Consider the following 18,045-nt stretch of genomic DNA (forward strand, 5'->3'; position numbering starts at 1 on the left):
CGGAAGCGCTGAGGGCCCCGACGTGGCGCGGGGATGGCGGAGCTGCGGCGGCTGCAGCGGCGGCTGCGGGAGCTGGAGGAGGAGCTGGCCCGGGAGAGGGGCGGCCGGGGGGCGCCCAGGCCACGCATCGAGGCCATGAGCGCCGAGGTGACGGATTCCAACCCCTACAGGTGCGGCCCCGGGGGTGAGGGGGGCCCTAAGGGGGTGCTGAGGGGGAAGGTGGTTGTGGGGGGGGTGGGGGGAGCCTGGAGGGCTGTGAAAGCCCTGAGCGGTTCTGGGGGGCTGGTTTCAGGAAAAAACAGAAAAAAAAGTTTTTCAGAAAGAAGTTTTCACTGATCTGTTGACATATGGTTCGTTAAAGTGGAGGCTTTCCTCTTTTAGATCTGAGATTCGTTTCCTGAAATACTTACAGACCCTCTCTGACTCATTAATCTTACTCATACCGACAGAATAAGTATGTATTTTTCTTCAGGGTCAGCACTTAATTCCTTATCCTAATAGGAAAGCGTCTACTCCCTCATTCAGACCCTATCCAGCTGGCAATTGCTACTGCACTGAAAACAGCAGGCTTGAGTTTGCTGCATTGCCAGCTGTTTTTTTTTTTTTTAAGCAACAACTTTTAGATGTCCAAAAAGCAAAATTGTTATTAGAAAGAGCATTTTCTGCATAACATTGCTGTTTTTCTTTGTAGTCGCTTGATGGCACTGAAAAGAATGGGAATCGTCCAAGATTATGAGGTAGGTTTGTATCTGCGTTGAAACAGCCCCATATTTTCTCTTCTCCCTACCCACCCTGGACCTGTGAGGATCACCCTTGACGTGCTGATCCGTACCTTATTTCTTTTCGCAGAAAATCCGTACCTTTACAGTTGCAGTAGTAGGTGTTGGCGGAGTTGGCAGCGTGACTGCTGAAATGTTGACAAGGTGTGGCATTGGTAAGGTAATATAAGTTTTCTTCTTCTACTTCATTATAGCAGATGGCCTAGTCTTTATAGAGAGTTTTCTTCAGTTTCCCTCAGTTGATTTTGCCCGAATAAATGTACTGTGAAGAAAACACTCAGAAAAAGCACTTCAGTAAAATTGCAAATGAAGAGTCTGCATTGTTCTTATGTTAGCAAAATTGATCTATTTGGGACTTGATCTTCTATCACGTGGACTGTTCTTGTTCAGATGCTTCTCTTCTCTGTGCTCAATATGAATCCATCTATTTAATAACCATACTGGATTACTGCAACAGGAAGAGAAAATGAGGAAAAAGGAGGAGATAGCTCACGTAGAAGATTAAATCCTACATTATGAGAACAAGTTGATATTCAAGAAATTGTGCTGCAGTAGATGTCAGACATTTTTACCACAAAAATCAGTTCATGATGTGACAGAAGTAAAAATTTAGCAGACTTAATAATAATGTGTGTATAGATAGCAAGAACCTACTGAGTCAACAGGCTTTCCTGTAACAGGAGGAATTTGGGGAATGGTTTAGATGTTTGCATTTCCAGGCTGAACCTCACCATTTACTCTTGGAACTTAAAAAGTTTCTTAATACAGAGGTGATGCAATTTTTGTATTGCAAAGTTTGTTCTCCCTTCCTCTGAAGGAGAATTTCCTGTAGATCAGCATCTTTTACTTAGGATCTTGGGCTATTGAATCAGAATTTATAATAATCAACATACCTGTGTAATCCGTAGGTATTTTAAGTTAATTGCTTTTGAAGAACAAGTGAAAAAAACGACACATTTTAGCTAATGTCATAATGGCAAGTAGGAATGTGAGAGAGGTGTTAATGTCTGTGTTGATAGTCTGCTGAATATTTTTAGTTTAGATCAAACGAGCAAGTTCAAATTGCTGCTTTTTAAAAAACAAACAAACAACAGCAGTTTTCGTGACTTCATAAATCATTTCCTGGTGACTGGCAGCTAGAATTCAGTCTTTCACATTTACAGTATCGGTAACTTTTACGTATGAAATGAGTTGAACTGGAGGGTGTCATTTATTTGAGTGTGTATTGTTGTTGTTGTTTTTATAATTTTCTGTTTAAAATGGTTTGCTATAGTGCTCTGTTTGCCAAGCATTTGGAGATTCACATGTTAATGCAATTTTTATTGTAGCTTCTTCTGTTTGATTATGACAAAGTGGAACTGGCAAACATGAACAGACTCTTCTTCCAACCTCATCAAGCTGGATTAAGTAAAGTGCAAGCAGCAGAGGATACCTTGAGGTATGACTTACAGAAGTGGGTACGCAGTGCATTTATCCGGGATGCTGCTACAGAAAAATGTTCAACTCTTAATCACTTGCAAGGTAGCAAGCTCTAATTTAGACATTTTTATCCTGCCCAGAGCCTTAACGTGAATCTACTTTCACATATAGCTAATTTTACTGAGAAGTTTGATATAAACTATACTGCTTCAGGATCTTGGAGGGCGGGGTTGTTGTTTGGTTGCTTTAGTTTTCTTTTTTCTCATCATCAAATTGTGAACTTTTGACAAATCTGAGTGCATTTGTGCCCTTGGACTGGAAGCTTAAGACTGTAGCAGCACTCGTGAAGTTAGGGAGTGAAATGCAAATTATTGTCTTTATTGACATGGACTCATTTTGTTTCCTCTATTAGGAATATTAATCCTGATGTTCAGTTTGAAGTACATAACTACAACATCACAACACTGGACAACTTTGAACATTTCATGGATAGAATAAGGTAAAAATTTTTCAACAAAAGCAAATGGCTAACTTCTGATACGTAGTTCTAAATACAGCATCACACTTTTATTTATTTTTCTTATTTAATAACTGCTAACTGAAAACTGGTGGGAAATACATATGTATGCAGACACTTCTGCCTAGACCTTTTCTCTAGATGGCATTTATTTTTAATGTTCCATAGCTCTATTTTGTATTAATACCTCTTTGGACCTCTAACCAAAGCTGGCTTTTCCCATAGCAGAGAACAGATCAGGTCATACTTTGACTGCTCTGGGATATTTTCACTTATGCTTTTGCTGTGGATTAACCCAGCTGGCAGCTCAGCACCAAACAGCTGTTTGCTCAGTCCACACCCCTCCTCTGCCCCCAGTGGGATGGGGGAGACAATCAGAGGTGGGGGAAAAAGTAAAAGCTTGTGGGTTGAGATAAAGACAGTTTAGTAGGACAGGAAGAGAGATAATATTAATGTGTACGAAGCAAGTGATGCTGCTCATCACCCGCTGACCAACGCCCGCTCTGTCCCCACGCAGTTCTTCCTTCCCCCCACCCTGGCCAGCCAGCCCATGTTAATTGCTGAACATGACCCCATAGGGTATGGGACACGGCTCTGGCCAGTTTGGGCCAGCTGTCCTGGCTGCGTCCCCTCCCAGCTCCTGGTGCACCCGCAGCCTCCTGGCTGGCAGGGCGGTGTGGGCAGCTGGAACGGCCTTGGCTCTGTGTAAGCAGTGCTCTGTGACAACTAAAAGAGCGGTGTGTTGTCAGCATCACTGTCATCCGAAATCCAGAAGCCAGCTCCATACCAGCTACTGGGAAGACAACAAACTCTGTCTCAGCTGAAACCAGGACAACCTCGTGCACCTCCCAGTGTTCTTCTACCATCTGCTCAAAAGCATCCCGGAGTGCACGTTTTACAGAATCCCGCTTCTGACAACAACGAAGTTCATGCCGTGACCTTCCAAAGGGTTGAGCCCTTCAGGGATGCCCCCCTGCCTGAGGGTGTGGAGAGACGGCAAGTGGGAGTTGGTAGGGTGCTGCGATACACGGAGGCTTTCTTTGCTGAAAAGTTCTCGTTATTACACATGGCCACAACCCCCCACTAGGCAATATTCTGTGATTCAAGGCAAGTGTGGAGAGAGGTGTCGGGCTAATTAAGAAAAGCCATCTTGGAAGAGACTGAACCCAGGAGTGGGCCCCAAGGAATCAAGAACAAAGTGTCACTGCAAAGACGTGAGGCTCCCATCACAGAGATCAAAATCAGCCGCGCACCCCCAGCAGAGGTTCAATGGGTTTCAAATGTCATGTAGGCAAGAACAATTTGTGCAGCACAAGAAGTTCTGAGGGGGAGAGGCGCTCCATTTAGGGTCGACAAGGAGTCCTTTTTCTGTTAAGAGAGACAGAAGAGAGCAGAGGACACCACCTCCTTCGAGCAGCCAAAAGCTGCTGCTAATTTCTGTGTTTCACCTGAGACGAGCGATAGACACCGATGCTTCCTAGTCTCTGGGAATGGCGCCTTTCCCAGAGCCGTTCCTCCTTCCCAGACAGCCCATTGCTCTTGTAGTTCCCTGCTTTTGCCCTTGCTGGTGGCACCTGGAGACAGCCTCTGGTTCCTAGGTACCCTTAGGCTGCACTTGCAGGAGGCCAGCAGCGCCTTCCAGGGATGCTGCAGGTTGCCAGGCCCGGTTCCGCAGCTGGCAGGCATTCTCTGCTGCCAGGCTTTTCGGAGACTTTTGCTGTCAGCCTTTTTTCCAGTCGGGCTACGTCACCATGTGTCTGATCTCGTTCCCAACACCTTCCCACTCCCGTGTTGACTTCCCATCCCTCAAATGACTTCTCACCCCCAAGTCTCACTCGCAGACCCGCCACCCACAGCCATTCCCCATCAGGAGCAGACATCCCCAAACCAATTCATGGCGGGGACAGCAGGGGAGGGCTGTGTCCAGCCCCCTTCCCCCCCCCAACCCCCCTCTTGCTGAGCGATGCGGGAAGAAGTGCAGGCAGAGGCTTTGCAGGGTGGAAGAGTGGTAATTTATTCTTCCTGGGGGAATCGTGGCTGCCACCCCCAGCCCATCCCCAGGTGAGGCCCGGCTGCCTGCTCAGGCGGGGGGCCCGGCCTGCCGGCCCGCGTGGTCCCCGTGTCCCGGCTCCTCCTGCCGCACCCTGTGCAGCCAGGATGTGTCCCCGACGTCGGCGTCCTGCGGGGAGCGTGGCAGTCTGCGCCCGACCTGCCCCGCGTGCCAGGAGAAGCTTCTCTCAAGTCTGCGCTCCGTGGAGGGGCTGCGCGCCCTGCGCCGGGGCGAGACGCTGCGGGAGCGGTAGATGGAGGGGCTCCTCTGCCCCTGCCCCCGCTGCTGCTGCTGCCGCCGCCCCAGCCGCGCGTTGCGCTGGAACCTTCCGCGGGGTCTTCGGGCCAGGCGCACCACTGCTACGATGGGCCCGCGGCACATCGGGCAGGTGTTTCTTGCCTCCGCCCAGACGTGGATGCACTCCAGGCAAAAGGAGTGCCTGCAGGGGTCCACACGAGCTGCGCTGGACAGCGGGCCCAGGCAGATGGGGCACATCTCGTCCCCGGGGGCCTCCTCGGGATGCTCCTGCCGCCGGCTCATGGTTCCTGCAGCTTCCGCGACGTGGAACCGGTTGTCCTGTGGGGGAGGCTGCCCTGGTGCTGGGCGCTCAGCAGCTGCCCGGGGTCTTCAGCACCTCGATGTCTCGCGGGTCGCCGGCAGGAACTTGACACCTCACGTGTCACTAGCGTTGCCACCAGGAGGACTACTGCAGAGAGAAGCAGGAAGAAAATGTTGTATCAGCAAGCAGACATTCGCTTTCTAGGTTCTACCAAGTTGTCTAGAGTGCTGTAGCTGTCAGCAGTCTGTGTATGGATTGCAAACATTGCTACTAGAATGGCAAATATGCTTATGATCGGTTATACTTAGCAAGACTACGCTGACTAGGCCAGATGAGGCACGTGGATGTCTATAGGTGTGAGAGCATTACCGAAGGCCCTTGATGGCTCGCGTGCAACAACAATGGCTTCGCGTATGCCTATAGCAATAGCTCCGCCTCTCTCTCTCCTTCCAGCCGTGGAGACTCGAGCTCTCGCCTACCACCAGCCGGACTGGCCGCAGGCGCCCCGCGCAGGGCTTTTATAGGCAGCCCCCTTCTGTGAGGACACCCCAAACCCTGCTGATGTCACCTATGGCCTCACAGAAGGGGGCTGCCTATAAATGCCCTGCACAGGGTGCCTGCAGCCAGTCCGGCTGGTGGTAGGCGAGAGCTCGAGTCTCCACGGCTGGAAAGAGAGAGAGACGGGCGGAGCTAGTGCTATAGGCATACGCGAAGCCATTGTTGTTGCACGCAATCCATCAAGGGCCTTCGGTAATGCTCTCACACCTATAGACATCCAAGTACCTCATCTGGCCTAGTCAGCATAGTCCTGCTAAGTATAACCGATCATAAGCATATTTGCCATTCTAGTAGCAATGTTTGCAATCCATATACACACTGCTGACAGCTACAGCACTCTAGACAACTTGGTAGAACCTAGAAAGCTAACGTCTGCTTGCTGATACAACATTTTCTTCCTGCTTCTCTCTGCAGTAGTCCTCCTGGTGGCAACGCTAGTGACACGTGAGGTGTCAAGTTCCTGCCGGCGACCCGCGAGACATCGAGGTGCTGAAGACCCTGGGCTGCTGCTGAGCGCCCAGCACCAGGGCAGCCTCCCCCACAGGACGACCGGTTCCACGTCGCGGAAGCTGCAGGAACCATGAGCCGGCGGCAGGAGCAGCCCGAGGAGGCCCCCGGGGACGAGATGTGCCCCATCTGCCTGGGCCCGCTGTCCAGCGCAGCTCGCGTGGACCCCTGCAGGCACTCCTTTTGCCTGGAGTGCATCCACGTCTGGGCGGAGGCAAGAAACACCTGCCCGATGTGCCGCGGGCCCATTGTAGCAGTGGTGCGCCTGGCCCGAAGACCCCGCGGAAGGTTCCAGCGCAACGCGCGGCTGGGGCGGCGGCAGCAGCAGCAGCAGCGGGGGCAGGGGCAGAGGAGCCCCTCCATCTACCGCTCCCGCAGCGTCTCGCCCCGGCGCAGGGCGCGCAGCCCCTCCACGGAGCGCAGACTTGAGAGAAGCTTCTCCTGGCACGCGGGGCAGGTCGGGCGCAGACTGCCACGCTCCCCGCAGGACGCCGACGTCGGGGACACATCCTGGCTGCACAGGGTGCGGCAGGAGGAGCCGGGACACGGGGACCATGCGGGCCGGCAGGCCGGGCCCCCCGCCTGAGCAGGCGGCCGGGCCTCACCTGGGGACGGGCTGGGGGTGGCAGCCACGATTCCCCCAGGAAGAATAAATTACCACTCTTCCACCCTGCAAAGCCTCTGCCTGCACTTCTTCCCGCATCGCTCAGCAAGAGGGGGGTTGGGGGGGGGGAAGGGGGCTGGACACAGCCCTCCCCTGCTGTCCCCGCCATGAATTGGTTTGGGGATGTCTGCTCCTGATGGGGAATGGCTGTGGGTGGCGGGTCCGTGAGTGAGATGTGGGGTGAGAAGTCATTTGGGGGATGGGAAGTCAACATGGGAATGGGAAGGTGTCGGGGACAGGAGCAGCCCAAAAGTTGAAATTGCTCGGTTGTTGTGTCGGCCTCACGTGATAAGAAGATTGAGCTCTATGCACAAAATCCAGGCTGAAGAAGGAACATGGTGCCCAAAGTAGAACTTAATTAAGTTAGCTGAGTTTTTCAAAGACTGAAAGTGCTGAAGCAGTTAAACAATGACTGAGCGTGAGCAAAACAGAAAGAAGTACGAGATGAAGAAGACGATGAGCCTTCATCAGAAAGCCCCGAAGTGCAACCACCAGAGGTTACCTGACCTGCAACAGCAGGAGGGACAATATGATAATTAGTTCTGAGAAACCATTAGCATAAATGATGCCCAGACAGACCCCGCGCGGTGGCAGCCACGCTCCGGCCAACCCGCTCAATCCCAGTCTTCAGCACGACCCCGTAGGGTATGGGACATGGCTCTGGCCAGTTTGGGCCAGCTGTCCTGGCTGCGTCCCCTCCCAGCTCCTGGTGCACCCGCAGCCTCCTGGCTGGCAGGGCGGTGTGGGCAGCTGGAATGGCTTTGGCGCTGCGACAACTAAAAGGTCGGTGTGTTGTCAGCATCACTCTCTTCTGAAATCCAGAACCCAGCTCCATACCTGCTCTTATGAGGAAAATTAACCCTTTCCGAGACAAATCCAGGACAATTTTATAATAAGAAGAAAGAAAATACTTCTTAGGGAATCTCATAGATAAATTCTGAAATAACTAAATTTCTGTTGCAGATATGTTCTACAAAGATGCAAATTTCCTAATGTTTTTTACTATGGGTGTACACTATATAAACATTATATTAATCTAAAATGCCCTTGTATTTACATGTAAATCCCAGCCTCAGTTTACAGCTATTTCTGCTGTAGATCTAAGATGCTAATTTTATCCTGGTTTGATTGCACGTGTTTTGTTCAAAGGGTAACTAGCTAATCTGCTGTATTGAACTTCATAGGGCAGACTTTGACCTATTCAGGTAACTTATTGCAGGGCTCCCTTGGGAGTCACTCCTGAAGGGCAAACGAGTCCAGGAAGCCTGGACGCTCCTCAGGAATCTTAAAGGCCCAGGAGCAGGCTGTTCCTGAGTCCTGTCAGGTGAGCTAGAGAGAAAGAAGACCAGCGTGGATGAACCAGGAACTTCTGTTGAGACTCCAGAAGAAGAGAGTCTACGTCCTCTGGAAGATTGGGCAGGCTACTTGGGGCAACTACAAGGAAGTTGCTACGATATGTAGAGAGGAAATTAGAAAGCCAAAAGCCCAGCTTGAACTCAGATTGTCCACTGCAGTAAAAAAGAACAAGAAATCATTTTATAGATATATTAACAGCATGAGAAGAACCAAAGAGAATTTTTATCCTTTACTTGATGAAGCAGGGAATGTGATCACTGAGGATAAGGCTGAGGTTCTCAACACCTTCTTTACACCTGTCTTTAATAGTTGGATCTGTTATCTTCAGGGTACTTTACTGCCTGACCTGGATGTCCCCTGTGATTGAGGTAGAGAATCACCCCCTGCGATCCAGGATGCAGTTAGAGACCTGCTCCTCCACCTGGAGTGTCACAAGTCCATGGGACCAGACAGGCTCCACCCTAGGGTGCTAAGGGAGTTGGTGGAGGTGATTGTCAAGCCATTTTCCACCATCTATCAGTGTTCCTGGTTGTCTGGAGAGGTCCCAGAGGATTGGAGCTTGCTGATGCTCCCATCTACAAGAAGGGTCGTAAGGAGGACCCAGGGAACTACAGGCTTGTCAGCCTGACCTCGGTTTCAGGGAAAGTTATGGAGAAAGTCATCTTGGGTGAGATCACACGGCATGCATGTGGCATCCAGGGGATCAGGCCCAGCCAGCACGGGTTCACAAAAGGCAGGTCATGCTTGTTGAACCTCATCTCCTGCTGTGATCGTGTGACCAGACTGGTAGATGAGGGAAAGGCTGTTGTAGTCTACTTAGATTTCAGCAAAGCCTTTGACACGGTCTCCCACAGTATTCTCCTGGGGAAACTGGCTGCCCGTGGCCTGGACAGGTACACTCTTCTTGGGTAAAGAACTGGCTGGAGGGCTGTGCCCAGCGGCTAGCGGTTAATGGAGTTAAGTCCAGCTGGCCTCCCGTTACAATTGATGTCCCCCAGGACTCGGTACTGGGGCCTCTCTTGTTTAATATCTTTATTGATGACCTGGATGAGGGGATTGAGCGTATCCTCAGTAAGTTTGTAGATGACACCAAATTGGGAGGTAGCGTCAATCTGCCTGAGGGTAGGGTGGCCTTTCAGAGGGATCTGGAGAGGCTGGATTGCTGGGCTGAAGCTAATGGGTTGAGGTTTAACAAGGCCAAGGGCCGGCTCCTGCATTTTGGCCACAATGACCCCATGCAGTGCTACAGGATTGGGGCAGAGTGGCTAGAAGACTGTGAATAGGAAAGGGACCTGGGAGTGTTGATCAATGCTTGGCTGAACATGAGCCAGCAGTGTGCCCAGGTGGCCAAGGAAGGCATCCTGGCTTGTATCAGTACAGCCAGAAAGACCAAGGAGGTGATCGTCCCCCTGTACTCAGCTCTGGTGAGGCCGCACCTCGAGTGCAGTGTTCAGCTTTGGGCCCCTCACTACAAGAAGGACATCAAGGCCCTGGAGCATGTCCAGAGAAGGACAACAGAACTGGTGAAGGGCCTGGAGCACAAGTCCTGTGAGGAGTGGCTGAGGGAACTGGGGGTGTTTAGTCTGGAGAAGAGGAGGCTCAGGGCAGACCTCATTGCACTCTACAACTTCCTGAAGGGAGGCTGTGATGAGGAGGGGGTCAGCCTCTTCTCCCAGATAACTAATGATAGGAGTCAAGGAAATGGCCACAAGTTGTGCCTGGGGAGATTTAGATTAGATAGCAGGAAAAAAAATTTCTCTCAAAGAGTGGTCAGGCACTGGAACGGCCTGCCCAGGGGGGTGGTGGAGTCGCCATCCCTCACGGTGTTCAAGAAACGCCTGGACAAGGTGCTATACGAGATATGATTTAGTAGCTTAGCGGGTAGTATTGGTGATGGGAGGATGGTTGGACTAGATCTTGTAGGTCCTTTGCAACCTTGTGTTTCTATGATGCCGTGATTCTAAATATACTTCCCATGTGGTTCTGTACTTTAAAGAAAGATGTTGATTGCTGTGTTAGTGTTATGTTCTGCCAGCAATTTCATGCAAACTTCTGATACCTATTGCAGTAACGGTGCGTTAGAGGAAGGGAAGCCTGTCGATCTTGTTCTAAGCTGTGTGGACAACTTTGAAGCTCGCATGGCAATTAACACGGTAAGACCATCTAAGATAGGAGCTTATGGAGGTCAATTTTCCTCTTATAAATATTGTTAGGAATTGTGGGGACTACAGAAAAGACAGGAAACTATCAAGAGTCTTCTAAAAAAAAGTTTTTCCTGAATTTAAGGAAACAGAATCTGATCTTTTACCCAGTCCTTGTAAGACAGGTTTTATGTTTGTAAATATAAACATAGTCTTGTAAGTTACCAGCATCTTATAGCTAGGAAAAGGATTGTGTTTTAAGTTCTCTCTGTATTTCCAAATCATCTTATACAAAAGCATTATCAAATCCTGATACGTTAAATCTAACAAAATTTTTAATACTGTGTATAGCTAATTGTATACTTTATATGACCTTTTTGTATACTGAAAATGTTTTAAGGCTGTGTACCTAATCATACTGTTTTTCTTTACAGCTGCAGTCAATGCAGGGTGTGTGCCAAATGCATGTTTTCTGTTATCCTTCAGCTAACTTAATACGCAAATTGTGTGCACTGAACATACACAGATAGGCTGGATCTGGGCCTCTAAAAGCATGCCATTATAAGTAGTTTTTGCTATTAGGCTCTCTAGTGTGGGTAACTAGATCTCTAATGCCTGTATTTGTTCAAAACTCTCAGGTCCCCAGGAAATTACTAAGGCCTAGCTTCATGAAAACAAATTTAATTTGTCGTTTCACTCTTGATAAACAATTTCTGTTCTACCTTTTCATCTTCTTTCCAATCATAGACTTCCTGTCTTAAGCCAGGAAGGTCAATGTGTTTAATCATTCTCAATTTACTACTTATTGTATTCGTTAAACTTCTACAGTGCTGATTGATATGTGTATCTTTGTGTTTATAAGGCCTGCAATGAACTTGGACAAATCTGGATGGAATCTGGAGTGAGTGAAAATGCAGTGTCAGGACATATACAGCTTATCATACCTGGTGAATCCGCTTGTTTTGCGGTATGTGCAGCTCAGCTGAATTGCTGGTTCATCTTTCTTTTAAAGTAGGACGTTTTGTTTAAACTGAATTTCTTTATTTCCCTTCAGTGTGCTCCTCCACTTGTAGTTGCTGCAAATATTGATGAGAAAACGTTAAAACGAGAAGGAGTTTGTGCAGCTAGTCTTCCTACAACTATGGGTGTTGTGGCAGGAATTCTCGTACAAAATGTTCTCAAGTAAGTGTCTGGGTTGGTCCTATGCAATGCACAGCACCATAAGAGAGAGAAACCTGAAGGAACCTTTCACAGTGACAGGTCTGGTTCTTTTTATGTGCTTGTGGCTTACCTCCTAAAGGTATTAGTATCATCAGACATGGCTGATGCACACAGTGTTTGAATCATTTTGTGTAAGTGCTGTTTTTAGTAGAACTCTTCAGGGGCAAGGAAAAGTCTTTAGAGTTTTCCTACGATTTTTCTTGCTCTGTGTACACACACACATTTTTATTTATTTTCCTTATTTTGGTATTTAAACAAGCTTCAATTTAACATCATTGAGCAGCTGTAAACAAAAATGTTAGAGGACTAACTACAATCTTTGACATTCTTACATGGGTGAAGAAGAAATAATTTATCGTGCAATATTCATATCCTAGAAATGAGGTGAATTTAAAAGGTACTGTCACTTGACTACAGCTACTAAGAACTGCAGGTATCAGCAGAGAAAATTTTTGAATGACTTCACAACTGTTTTCAAGATGATGCACCATCTTTCCCCAGCATCTTTTTAGCAAAACTTGCCAACTTTGTTCAGCATAACAAGCTTTTTTGGGGTTTTCTTCAATTGCCTGTTTAAACTTCAAAAATAACTGTATGCGGTATTATAATTTAAGCTTTTAATCATATTTATGCTTCGAGAATAAGATCTTATTTAGACAAGCCTTAGCTTGCTTTTATCGGTTGTCCAGAAAATTCATACCTATGAACAATGAAGTTCCATTTTTCAGCTGTGCAGCAAGAGGCATTACATAAAATTGCACCCCAGCAGATGTTTTTCTGTAATGAAGAATGCAACCTTGCAGCTTAATTTAAATCTTTATTTTCATTGCAAATATGACCTTACGTAAAGACAATTAAACAGGTTCTGATCGGTTAAAAATTCTGCCTCTGAAATACAGAGCACCTGAGTGTTTCAAGCAATGAATTAAGGCACAGGAGAAAGCTGCTTACATACTGCTCTAGACATATTTATTTCTGAGACACTGGGTCACACACTTACACCACAAGAGGACCAGGCTCTGTGTTGATGAAGTTACACTGTTGTCAGGTGACTACACCTTATTTTAAGACAACTATAGTGATTTTTTACAACTCCGCTGGTCACAGGTATGTAAGTGTACTCTAAAAGTTCTTTGTTACATTTGTACCTGTGTGTAAGGACCTGGTTTCTCTATTTGTGTTCCTAGGTATCTTTTAAATTTTGGTACTGTGAGTTATTATCTTGGTTACAATGCGATGCAGGATTTCTTTCCAACTATGGCGATGAAGCCAAACCCACAATGCAGTGACCAAAATTGCAGGAAACAGCAGGAAATTTATAAGGTAAAATTATTATTTTTTTTTCCTTTCTTACACTCTTAAGAACAAAACAAGCTACGGATCTGTAGTAAAAGAAGACCTTCAGCATCACTCCAAATTTTCAGCAGCCTTGTCTGCAGATGATTGCATGTTTGTAAAAAACATAGTACTTCAAAATGTTTCCTTCAAGATAACTGACATCTTTGTTCAGTGGATTGAGCGCACCCTCAGCACGTTTGCTGATGACACCAAGCTGTGTGGTGTGGTTGATGTGAAGGAGGGAAGGGCTGCCATCCAGAGGGACCTGGACAGGCTTGAGAGGTGGCCCTGTGCGAACCTCACGAGGTTCAACAAGGCCAAGTGCAAGGTCCTGCACCTGGGCCAGGGGCTGGAAGTAGATCTTTAAGGTGCTTTCCAACCTGAACTATTTGATGATTCTATTAACATTTAAAAAGGTAGACATAAAAGTTTGTATGCAGTTATATCAGTTGTTTTTGTTTGTTTGTTTGTTTTTCCCCTGTAATAATTGCTCAACCTTTCTGGCAGTCATATATTGTTGAGTGGTAATGGTCTTTTTTAATTTGCAGGCATTTTGTCTTTTTATGCCTAACAAACTTCTAAACGGTGACTGTGTATCTCATTCAAACCTAATATTTATACTTTGTAATATTTAGGTTTGATCCATCCTGTTGTTAAAAATCGGACTGCTACATATTCTGTGTGTCTTTTTTTTTTTCTTCAGAAAAAGGTAGCTGCACAACCAAAACAAGAAGTGACTGAGCAGGAAGAAGAAATAGTACATGAAGACAATGACTGGGGTAGGTACGCAGATGGAGACTAACTGAAGCTTGGTATTGGGAACACCATTTAAATTCTTTGTTTTGGGTGAACACACTGTAGACCTCTTGTACATCTTATTTTTGGAGCTTACGTTGTTTAATTATTGCCAACGTTTTTCACAGCTTTGGACAGTAATGCTAAAACAAATTGATCTAGTTTTAATATGATTAGCAAGTTTTAGTTTCAACTATTTAACGTTTGAATAAAATATTTAGCTACCCTTATCTGTAAGTTAGGTATATGGAAGTGTTTTATATATTGTAAAGGGAAAATGTAGCATTGATAATGGGAATTAAGTAGTTGAAATCAAAGGTCTTTACATTTTATTTCTATTTCAAAAAAGTTGCTGCAGTTTTTTTTCTTGTTATAACGTGGTGATTATTAAAGAACTCTGCTAATAAAATTTTCAATTCCTTTTAATGCAAAGGGATCGAATTAGTATCAGAAATTTCAGAAGATGAGCTGAAGGCTGCATCTGGTCCGGTACCTGATCTTCCTGAGGGAATTACTGTAGCATATACTATACCAAACAAGGTAATATATTTATTATTTACAAACATGCTGCTTTTATTAATAAGTCTTACACATTATATTTATGAGACTGGCTGCTCTGGTTATCCGTCAAACCTTAAAATAAAGGTTAATAAAATAAACCTTAACGCCAGTAAAACTGAACCTCAGCACATCCAACTGGTGTCTTCTGTGGTCCAATTCTGTGTTTCTGTGAAATGTATCACTTCAAACATAGTGTCAGTGTGGTTTTGAGGTGTCAGGAGTGAATTTCGGGGGGGGGAAAGGAGGAGGTGCAGGGAAGGCAAGGAAATACAAATTTCTCAGTTAATATTTTGACAACTAGTACTTTAAGATATTTACCTTTTTTTAAGTATGTGTAGTCAAAGTGCAGTTAGTACGCCTGGGGAACACAGAATCCCTCCAGAGCACTCAAATTTCCAGTCAGAATAGTTTCCAATTTGTGGACCAGTTTGCTGTAAATCAGTTGAGTGCTGTAATTTGAGCGCTTGGTTTTGGGGAAGCGTGGCATACCTGCAATAAAGCTTACTTTACATGTGGAGGTTATTTTGTGTGCTACTTCTGTTGCTGACCTCTTTTTCCTCTTGCTACTAGGAAGAGAATCCAGTAGCTGAAGAAACAGTGGCTGAATCTGAAGAAAGCCTGGAAGAACTCATGGCCAAAATGCGAAACCTGTAGCAAAACAAATACTAACTACAAATTTGGGAGTTTGGATTGACATCAAATCATAAGTGGACTTTTTTTTTTCTCCTCCAATGAAGCTTGTCTGTACATATCTGATTAAATGGAACTGTTACAGAGGTGGGAAGCAGACAGACTTAACCTTGTTTATGTTCTGTTGTACATTCTCATCTTTAAGCTACTGTAAGTTTTAGTTTCTCAGCATTGCTGAGTGCAGGTAATCAATGGAAATTTAGAGAGGGATAAATTAATAGAAGTATGCATAGCATGTTACATGCAGAATCAGGTTATAAAAACACATAGTTTAGGACACCTGAAAGATGAAATCTGCTGGCTGGAGTGGATAGAGTAGGTCGAGAGCAGCTGACAGTGCCTCACTCATACTGCTGTTTGTTTTTCCATGCATTTGTATTAGTTGTTCAGGGGACTTTAACAGAGCCTTTGCATGGATTGTGCTGTGGGTATGTTTAGTGAGTAAATGGACCTTTTCAGCCTTTTCATCAGCCTTAACTTATACAAATTTCCCTGGTTTTGTCACTTCTTACTACTGCTTGTTCATTGTTAGCTGCCTGTATGTGATAATACTTTCAGTATATTGCAACCTAAGTCTTGTTGGTAGATAGTCATGCTGGTAGACTAGATATACTTCAGCTGGCAGATGTTTTTCATGGCAAAATGGGTAAGAATTCCAAGTAACACTGGAATGCACAAGAGACTTTCTCTGTGAAAATCAAAATTTCTGGGGTTTTGTTGTTTTCTAAAAGATTAGTTTGATCTACCTCCATATGGGGGTGTATTTAAATCTGAGTTTACATAGGAAAGCTTCTAAAATTAGATGCTCTAAACATTTAGTGTTGCAGATGTCTAAGTTGAGTTGCTGATTTACTGTATTTGTCTTGTAAATAATGTTAATATGGTAGTATTAACTTTTAAATTATCCTGTGTTAAACTGACCTGTAAGTGTACAGAGTATGTAGTGCCAGTATCCTACAGACCTGGAAATACCAACTTCAAATATTTTAACTGTTCTGGGTGTCTGATCCAGAACATCATCACTGTTTAGATGTAATTTAGAATGTAGGTTTTAGCATCTGCAATGTGATATAAGTATTTATAATTTGTGCTGTTCAAAAACCTTTTTACAGCATTGTGCAGCTAACACAGAACTAGCTGGTACACGTTGGTAGCCTTATCCAACCAACATAAAAAAGGGTAATATTTTGGAGGTGCGTCTGTTTCTTAGGGTAGCTGAATGAATACTTAAAAATTTGTTTCTGATTTCTAAGCAACCGTAACAGGCTTCAAGATGCATTTCCTCCATAGCAAGCGCTAGATTATGTTATTTAAACAAAAATCATCTTTGAAGTTGGTGAAGGTTTTTTTCTTGTTCTGTAAAATGGAAGGTGTTTTGTGGATTGATTTCAGTTTTGGAGAAAACATGTAAAAAATGAATTGTATCAAGGAAAGGGAAACAAAATGAGATCGTTATAAAGGTACATACTTGAATCAGTGTCACTAAGTCTACGTTAGTGTGATCTAAGTGTCAATTTAAGCGTTACATTTCTTTGTGAGAAACTACCTTTCTGTTGGGAACAGTCAAAGTGAGGCACATGTTTGATGTTGAAGATTGAGGCACCCAAATGGTTGACTCATTTCTACATCAGCTTAGTTAAACTAGACTCAACTGATTGACAGCTTTATAAGAAGCAACTGTTTACCATTTTACTTCATGTACAGTTTCATGACCAAATTAATACATTTTCATATCTACAGAATACGCAAAATGGTGTTTATGTTAATTTCAGACATTCAACTTGCATATACAAGAAAGATCTGAAGTAGAAAATACTTTGAGAAGACTGTATGTGTCAATAGTTAGAAGTATTTAGAAATAACATCAGAGCAAACAACAAAAAAAGCAGCTTTAACAATATTTTTCCAATTAAAAAGATATTTACAACTCTAATCTGTTCTACCCATAAAATCTAATGGACAATTTATGACTTTTGTTATGAACTAAGAAATCAGGCATATTGCCAAAAAACAAAGCTGGAGAAAAACTGCAATCTTGTAAACAAAGCTCTAATTTTTTACAGTGTATCATGAATGTTACTGAGATGATACATATGATTAAAACGCTATTGAAATTGAAGACTTTCTGCTTTGAGGTGTTCAAGTATTAAATAAATTGCAAAATTTGGCTTATACCAGATCTACACATTGCTTGTGGTTTTTTTTTGAAGTCTGTGAGGTCAACTACAAATACATGAACAATGGTCTTAGAGTTCCATGACCATAGCCACATCAGTTATGGCCAACACACAGCCTAGAAGACCCTCCATTATTAATTGCAGTCCTATTGTACTTACTATTAAACTTTTTCTTTTGAGCAGATTGTTTCCTCACTGTCTTTGCTAAACTGACCGCGGATGGTCAGGATCTGCTACTTTTACAGACTGATTTTTCTTCCAAAAGTAGATCTATGACTGATGAAAAAAAAAAAAAAAATGGAGAAAAGTCACTTAAAGGGAAGAATGGTAATTATTCAGAATTGGAAATCATTAAGTGAGGAAAGTCTGAAAGTGGGGAAGGTCTAGAAAGCAGTTTATTTAAACTAGAAATGTTGAGGAAAACAGAGCAAGATTTTATTATACATGTTAAAATCAGAACAGAGCTGACAGGCTATCTCAGACATCTGCAAATTCATAATACTGGCTTTAGAGAAGGGTATTATCACATCTCGGAGTATTTAAATTGATTCATACCGAATAAGAGCAGACTTCAAATTGCTTCTAGATGATTAGGCTATTAATAAAAAAAAAAAAAAAACAACAACAAAAGGTAATTTGATTAGCATCTTTTTATTTGATGGCCACCTATCACTAGGTTTTTCCTTCTAATACAAGCATTCTTGTATTTGAAG

At 44.6% G+C, this 18,045-nt stretch overlaps 1 protein-coding gene across 2 annotated transcripts; it reads left to right on the forward strand.

Moving 5' to 3' along the window:
- The first annotated feature begins 26 nt into the window (after window positions 1–26).
- On the forward strand, window positions 27–17,327 carry UBA5 (ubiquitin like modifier activating enzyme 5). Of its 2 annotated transcripts, XM_084281512.1 has the most exons (12): window positions 27–170; window positions 692–737; window positions 850–939; window positions 2,108–2,217; window positions 2,611–2,697; window positions 10,478–10,562; window positions 11,413–11,517; window positions 11,605–11,732; window positions 12,959–13,094; window positions 13,813–13,888; window positions 14,338–14,444; window positions 15,036–17,327. In XM_084281512.1, the coding sequence occupies exons 1-12, from the start codon at window positions 34–36 to the stop codon at window positions 15,117–15,119; spliced, it is 1,191 nt and encodes a 396-aa protein (XP_084137638.1). In that variant the 5' UTR covers window positions 27–33; the 3' UTR covers window positions 15,120–17,327. The 2 variants fall into 2 exon arrangements, with proteins under 2 accessions (XP_084137638.1, XP_084137639.1); XM_084281513.1 differs by lacking the exons at window positions 27–170; window positions 692–737 and having other exon boundaries at window positions 887–934.
- Window positions 17,328–18,045: the final 718 nt, after the last annotated feature.

This window comes from Netta rufina (genome assembly GCF_964035555.1).
Source record: "Netta rufina genome assembly, chromosome: 2".
NCBI classification, from domain to species: Eukaryota; Metazoa; Chordata; class Aves; order Anseriformes; family Anatidae; genus Netta; species Netta rufina.